This window comes from Monodelphis domestica, chromosome 5 (assembly GCF_027887165.1).
Source record: "Monodelphis domestica isolate mMonDom1 chromosome 5, mMonDom1.pri, whole genome shotgun sequence".
Taxonomy (NCBI): Eukaryota; Metazoa; Chordata; class Mammalia; order Didelphimorphia; family Didelphidae; genus Monodelphis; species Monodelphis domestica.
In genome coordinates this window covers 275,237,727-275,245,810 of record NC_077231.1, presented here as the reverse complement: position 1 = coordinate 275,245,810, position 8,084 = coordinate 275,237,727, and the positions used below count along the sequence as shown (strand labels likewise).

Sequence of the window (8,084 nt, the reverse complement as noted above, 5' to 3'; positions counted from 1 at the left end):
CGCGCAGGTAGAGCAGAGCTCCAGAGCCTTGGCAGAAGGTCCTCCATCCTCTAGGGCTGGAAGGGAACTTAGAGGCCACTGAATCCAACCCTCCCATTTGCAGATGAAGAAACTGAGGCATCAAGAGAGTAAATGACTTGTCCAATTTCATACAGGTAGTAAGTAATAGATGGAAAATTCGAACCTAGGTCATTTGGCTCCTAATCCACCGGGTGTTACGCAGAATTTTAAAGTGGATAATAATACCACCTCGGGGAAGTAGAGTGCTGGAGAGGGATTCTTTTTCAGGTTATAGACTAGATCTGGGGTTCCTAGCTTGGGGTCCATAAACTTTTTAACAAAATTTAACATTTTGATCATTGCAATAGCTTTAATTTCCTGTGCAGTCCTCTGTATGCTATTTTGTGCATTTAAAAACATTATTCTGAGCCCTGGCCACAGGCTTCACTAGACTACCAAAGGGGTCCCTGACACACAAAAAAGGTTAAGATGCCCTGGCTAAGGTGGTTCAGAGGAGCCTCCCGATGATGACCACAAAAGAAGAGACACTGTAGCCCCACCTAAACTGGACTCTGCTTTTTCCTTTTCAGAGCACGGAATTAGGGGAGGCACTACATCTTCCTCTGATGGATCCTGAGATTTTCTTGAGAGGGTGGGGGAAAGTTACTTTCAGTAGCATCATCTCCCGAATATGACCCAAATTGGAACCTACCACCCAATGTGGGTATTCTGTAAAGTAAAATAGTGTGAAATTCGAAATTTAAATTTATTTGAGGAGGATCAGATCTGTAGCCCTCTCCCCCACATTTTTTTTCTTTCCAGACCTGGGCATGGATATATTCTATGCTCTCCCACCCCCCCACCCCCCAGAACTCCCATTCTTTTCAAAGACTTTCAGGGTTTCTGGCAATCTGACATCTAATTTACCTTGGGTCATCATCAATATTTCTAGTTTTCTAAGTCTGATATTGGGGGCATGTGTAGGTTAGTAGTTTTATTTATTTTTAAACCCTTACTTTCTCTCTTAGTAACAACTCTGACAGAAAGACAAAGGTTAGGCAAAAGGAGTTAAATGACTTGCCTAGGGTCTTACAGCTAGGAAATGTCTCAGGCCTAAGCTAGTCGTTTTTTTTTTTAATTTTATTTTTTATTTTTTTCCCTAAGCTAGTAGTTTTATTGATGTTTTTTGTCTTTAGAATCTGATTGGGATTTCTCTGCCTTTCAGACTGATTTTGAGATATCCTGAGAGAGTTCAACTGCCAAAAAAAAAAAAAAGGAAAAGAAGCATTTTTCAAGTTTTGTTTTGTTTAAGCTTAGGGTAGATGATATGTCCAACATTATATTTCCTTATGGAACACCTTCGAATTATTCTCATTTCATTTTTATGTGTCCCTGGCTAGAATGAAAACATCTCCAGGCCAAGGACTGTATCTTCTACTCAGGTATTAGATACTTTTCAAGATCTTCTTGAATGACAAAGGCAAGGAAGGAACTTAATTTGGAAACTAAAGAGTTAAAAATTAATTCATGGTCCTATTTCTTTCTAAATTACTGAGTTTGTGACATCTTGGAAAAAAAACTCAAACAAACCCTTTCTTCTAAAATGTTTATCCTTTTATCCTTTTTAAGGCTGCTGCTCCAATGGAAATGAATGCTTCCTAAAGGAAAAACACAACAGAGAGCCTGTATCTATTGGATTTCAGTGGATCTATAATGAGCAATTATAAATTTAGTAGTTGGAATAAAGTTACAACAAAGTTGGAATTCTACCTCCATTTCCAAAAATTTTGAGAATAGACAGTGTCACAGAGCACACCTCAAGGAATTACATAGGAGGCACCATTTGTTCTAATTTTTCTAGAAATCAATCTGTGTGATATATTGAAAATCAATTTTTGCAAGGATATTCTTAGTCCATCCATACAATTATGCATTAGAATTAGACACAGTATATATTTAAAATAACAAATCTTAGAATGGGGAAGTCATTTTCATGGTATACTTCATTATAAAAGCAATAAAGTATTTTTTCCCCTATAGGTACCTTGCTCTGGCAACATGAGCTGTGTTTATAGGAGATGGTGGTACCTACAGCTGAGCAGCATACTAATGATGAACCTGGTCACTGCCAATTTTGAAATCCAAAAGCAAGCTCTTGCAAGCATCAGTTCGGGGAACCTAGAAGAAATTGATCATGAGTGCTGGGAGCTTTGCTCCATGATGTTGATAGAAATGAAAAAACTGAAGATAGCCAATACCGTTCCTGGATTTTGGAACTTTATGATGTTCTTGCAGAAATCCAACAGACCTCGTCATTATAATATCTTCATCAACTTAGCCCAGGATTTCTGGAGTATGTATGTAGACTGTGCGCTGTCAAGGGCTCATGGAATGGGAAGAAGACAGCTGACCATCCCTCAGGTTTATTTCAACATTTCCATGAAAGATAGTAGGAAATAATTTTTTTTTAAACCTTTACTTTCTGTCTTAGTATCAATTCTAAGATAGAGGAGGAGCAAGGGTTAGGAAAGTCAGGTTAAGTCACTTGTCCAGTCACACAGTTAGAAAGTAGCTCAGGCAAGATTTGAACCTAGGTCCTTCCAACTCTAAGTCTGGTGCTTTGTCTACTGTGCCATCAGGCTGTTCCTCTAGAGAGTAATTTTAATGTATTATTCCCATGAATAGTAATAAATTTTCAGCAAAAATTTGATCCCCCCCCAGTTTAGCTGTTAAATTTAATTTGTATGACTTTATTCTTCACATGTTTTAATTTATATCTTTGAGAAAGTAATTTTAATGTTAAAACGACTTGGTTTTAATTGATCTTGGAACAGACAGTAGATTGTTCAGTGGTTCACTTATTTTCTCAAACAAGCGCTGTATGAGACAATCCTCTTGTATAATATTAGCTTTTTTTAATGCTTTTTTAGCTTTTTTAAAGATTGTTTTTATTCTTTCAGATTACATGTTGATAAAATTTTTAATTTTCATTTTCTGACATTTCTCAATTCATATTCTCTTCCTTTCTCCCAACTCTCCCCCCTCCCCCAAAGGCAGGTAATATGATAGAGGTTGTATACGTATATTATCATACAGAATAGATTATGTTTGTCATATACCTTTACACCTTTACAAATGGATCTTTTTTTTTTTTTCCCTTTTAAATCCAAAAGGAAATATGCTTGTTTAGGTTTGGGGGACTATTAAACAGGATTTAAATGAAGGGTGGTCTAGCATCCTTTGTATTTGCAAGAATCACAGTAAACCTTTTCCCTCTTTTACAGGGTTGGATCTTACAACGCATTGGTTCTAGGAGCATGGGAGAGAAGACTATTAAAACATCAAACAGGATGACGTCTGTGTGAGACAGCCTGCTTTCTACTGGGGAAAATCTGAGCTGTCCTTGTCCTTGATATCTTTTCAAGAGGCCTCATATTTTCTGACAGTATTGATGTTTGAAAAAGTATCCCAAAAACCATGATTTCGGCCCCCTTCTTTAAAAATAGGCCATGATCCCCCCCCCCTTTATAAAATCTCTGTGTTGACTTAGCTCTTTGAATTTGACCTCTGAGTTCACTCAGGTAACTTGTTAGCATTGAGTCAGTTTCTTTATTTTTGGCATGGCCTTCCTTTAAATAACACCCTTTTGTTGGATTGGGAGCCCTAACTGCAAATGGAAGTTGCTATAGTTTTGTATATTCACCAATGAAACAAAATGGCAGCCGTCATTCTAAAGTATCATGTTTGAATATTCATTTAAAAGATTATTAAAAAGAAATTAAATTAAAACTCAATTTAATTTTTAAAGGAATGTTTTAAGCTTCATGTGTCATATAGTTACTGAAATCTGTATTGTATCAACTGTTTAGTCTCATTTATTAAAATACTTTTCTATGCAATGTAGACCACGAATCTCTATGTTTTTCTTCAGTGCTGTAGTTTGACTCTCAGGGGAAAAGGGAGGGAGATGACATATGGAGGAATGGAAGTAGAAAGGGGAGGAATTCTGCTTTACTGGTGTAATAACATTTGTGAACCCTTCACAAACTGGCCCTAAACTGTCTTTCTAGCTTTTTTTCCCCCCCACATTGATTTCCACTATGCACACTGAAGTCAGATCAGACTTGCCTTCTTATTGCTTCTCATACACGACACTCCATTTTGCACTGGCCACCCCCCATGTCTGGATCAGTCTCCCTCCCTCATCCCCGAGATTCCTTCAAGGTTTGGTGTATCACCATCTTCTACAAGAGGTTTCCTGCTTCTACTGGATGCTCCCACCTTCTTCTCAAAATCAACTTCCAAGTTTCTTGAGAACAAAAATGGTTTTTAATTTTGACTTCATATCCCCAGAAGTGATTGCCATCCATTAGGTGCCCAAGTAAATGCTTATTGGTTGATTAACTATATCCCTTTGTGTTTTTATGCATAGAAGACCAGAAATATTTCATATGAACATTCTCCCAAGTAGAAAATATTTTATACTTTTTCTATTGCAAGAAAGTGAAGCAATCACTTTATACCCACTTGTTCTGGTTACCCATTGGGGCATTTTGGCCCTGGGACAAATTCATGGTGGGGCTGAGCACAGGGTTGATGTGGTGGTCAGTTGAGAAGATTGAGGAACTTAGAGGTCAAGGACGTAGATGTCCTGGTTTGATATTGGGATGAAGGAAACTGAGTCAGGAACTGAGTTTAATGGGCAGATGGGAGCATGACCTAGAGGCTCTGAGATGACAACAAAGATTTAGATAGGATAAGGTGAAATTTGAATGTGGCACTGAGTATCAAGGATATTTCTCCTCTGGTCTTTTGACCAGAGTATATCTGGATGGAGAGTATATCATGAGATAGGATGCCTTCAGGAATAAGTTAGGTTTCAGAGGACACCACCAGATGTAAGGAATTTTGTAAAAGGAAGAACCTTAGAGTTATTATTAAAAAAAATTTTTTTCCAAGGTTACATGATTCTTGTTTCTCTCCCCACTTCCCTTCCCCTTCCTGGAGTTGGCAAGCAATTTCACTGGGTTTATACATATATTATCACTCAAGTCCTATTAATTTTTAAAGTCCTATTTAATTTTTTAATTTAATTTAAATTAATTTTTAAATTTTTCCAGTGGGATCACGGAGTTAGAGTGAGAAGGGACCTCAGGGTTCATTAAGGCTCCATTTTCCATAGAAGGAAACTGAGGCCTCTAGAGAAATAAAGTTATTTGCCTCAGATTACAGAACTAGTAAGTATTGGAGCTGGAATTCCAACCCACCTCTTCTGACTCTTCCCATCTATTGTAATAAAGAAAAGGCCCAGAAAGAAAGTGGAAATAAAGGAAAGAGAAGGTATAAGGCTTGAGTTGTTGTAAAGGGAATTTGGGAGCAAGGAGAGGGGCAAGAGTTGCTGCTGAACCTTTGGAGCTATCTTCTCTCATGAATCTATGTTGTTTCTGAGTATCCTTTGTGGTTTGGGTCCTTGAACCAGGTAGGGGCACAAAGACCTATTTTCCTCACCTCTCAGGCCAATCTGGATTCCTTGAAGGGTATTATGGCTGCAGGACCATTGGAGTAGCAGCGTGGGGAGGGAGCCCACTATTCTAGGGGATGGCACTGAGAGTCGGGGACAGGAAAGACATCCCTTCCCAAAATCAGCATCATGGCGCCATGATTCGTTCTAGACTAAAACATAAAAGCTTTGAGATTGGTGTAGCTAACATCCCTCCATAATGGGAGCCATTTTATCATATTAGCCAATGTAGCCACTAATCATAATTACTTGCATTTTATGCTCTTTAAGATTTACAAAGCATTGCATTATCACCTCCAAAAAGTATACTGAAGCCTGTGTGACAGATGAGGAAACTGAGGTTCAGAGAAATACACGACGTTCCCCTATTCACAAAACTGCATCAGGAGTAGGATTCAAAGCAAGAGCTGCCTTTGCATTGCTCTACCTCTCTCAAAGGCAGAGGAGATGTTGTCATGCCATATGAAAATATATATATTTCATGTTTCTTTTTTTCCTGGAAATCGGAGTTGTTTCCTCAATCCTTTAGCTGATGTACAGGTCTATGTCCTGTTCTGAGAAAAACATTTCCTCTTCAATTAGGCCAAAAGCACAAAGTAAGGATGGGGCTAAAACCTAGTCATTTTTGTTTGGTTCCTGCTGTGTAGTTGTGACTTCGGTGAATGTCAGGGGATTCATAAGGTACATCTTGTGCTTTCCCTACATCCTACCAAAAGGCAAGTTATTTTTAGGCTGAGTGCTTGCTTTTTCCCAGTTAGCAGAGATGGGATTGATTAATAGTAAATAGTCCATCAGTTGAAAGGTTATGATGAAAGCAGATTTGGACCTTCTGGGTAATCGAAATTGAATATAAAGAATTTCATCAGGAGATCAGAGTTTAGGTTTTGTCCTTGACACTGTTTTGACTGTTCTGCTCCCCCCAAAGATCTTTCTTTTGCGCTGGCCCTATGATTCTATTTCACCTTCTATCAAGGAGAGATGAAGTGAATTAATTGCTCTGGGCTACATCATTGGGATATTTACAAGACTGGACTTGAAATCTACCTCTTCCTGCCTCTGAGGCCAGCTCTCTAACCACCATGCCATGCTGCCTCATGTTCTAAAGTCAATAACCTTCTATATTCAAATATATCTGTGATCTTGATGAGTTGAAGGTTCCCTCTAATGGCTCTGGTCACAACCTTTCCATGGCCACCTACCTTGTGAGATTGATTCATTTCCTCCCATGATTCTACCATAGAAGGTCTATGTGCTGTGCAGAAAACCTTTGCATGATTTAGCACTGGGGTTTACAGGAAGGGAATAAATAGCTATATTGGACCTACTATGTGCCAGGTGCTATACCAAACACTTTTTACTTTTATTATCTCATAAATAGCTCTTGGGTAACTGCTGACATTCATAGAGAACTTTAACATTTGCAAAATCTTTTACATACATGTTCTCACCTATTTCTCACAACAAACCTGTGAAGTAATATGATCTCTATTTTGCAAATGAGGAAACTGAGGCCAAGAGAAATTAATTGACTGGCATAGGTTCAGATTGGGTGGTGTTCCAGTTACTATGCTTCTAGGAGAGGCAATATCTACTAAAAGAGGAAATGTGGGCTAGTGGCGTAGAGTGCCGGACTTAGAATCCAAAGAGACCCGAGTTTGAATTCTACCTCTGCTTTGAGGCTCGCTGAACATTAATTTCCTCATCTCTAAAAGGGGAACAATAATATCTGTATTCCCAGAATCATCATGATGTCCCAATAGGACAAAATTAAGAAAAAGCATTTTGTAAGTTTCAGAGTGCTATTTAACTCCAAGATATTATTATGCCATAACATGTCTTCCCTGGAGAATTCCATTTATTTAAATGAACACACAGAGCACACAAATTCAAAATATTGTTGAGGGAGCCCAGGTGCGTGAAGGATGATTGTCAGTTCTAGTTCTGAATGAATCCTAAAATCATACAAACAAGTCTCTCTCTCTCCCCCCCCCCCCCCCGTCTCTCTCTCTCTCCTTCCCCTCTGTCTCTCCTCTCCTTCTCTCTCTCTCTCTCTCTTAAACCCTTATTTTCACTTAGAATCAATACTATGCATTAGTTCTAAGGGGCTAGTGACTTGCCCAGGGTCACACAGCTAGGAAGTGTCTGAGGCCAGAGTTGAACTCAGGATGTCCTGTCTCTTTTATACACTGAGTCACCCAGCTGCCTCCTCTAATTTCTTTTCTATAAAATGGTCCTTCAAAGGTATGAAGGCAACTAGCTATCTCTCTACCAGGCTTAAACTCAAAAATGACCAAAATGGTATCAGAATCACAACCTGTAAAGTTTTCTCCATATCTTTGGATGTAATGCATAAGAATATGGTGCTTCCTCCTCTGAATATTACCTGGGACAGTGATGTAGTGTTTAGAGCAAAACATTGCTAGTTTTTTCATTGCTTCCTCAGTTTGGCATAGTTGCTGGACCTTCCCACCCTCCTGAACACCTTCTTTTGAACACACACCAACTGGTTAAAATGGGGCTTCCAGGACTAAGTTCACTCACTCAGTCTAACCAGTAAGTACTT

The 8,084-nt window shown here is 38.7% G+C and overlaps 1 protein-coding gene across 3 annotated transcripts in view; it reads left to right on the top strand.

The window, feature by feature from the left end:
* FAM237B (family with sequence similarity 237 member B) overlaps positions 1–3,903 on the top strand; it is a 4,786-nt gene extending 883 nt beyond the window's left edge. The window contains exons 1-3 of one of the 3 annotated variants that reach the window (XM_056800178.1): positions 22–155; positions 2,041–2,421; positions 3,285–3,903. In XM_056800178.1, coding sequence (XP_056656156.1) covers positions 2,059–2,421; positions 3,285–3,365 — 444 coding nt within the window. In that variant the 5' untranslated portion in view covers positions 22–155; positions 2,041–2,058 and the 3' untranslated portion in view covers positions 3,366–3,903. Of the gene's footprint in view, positions 1–21; positions 156–2,040; positions 2,450–3,284 lie in introns of those variants that run through there. The other 2 variants (XM_056800177.1, XM_056800179.1) reach the window with 2 other exon arrangements.
* The last annotated feature ends 4,181 nt before the right edge of the window (positions 3,904–8,084 follow it).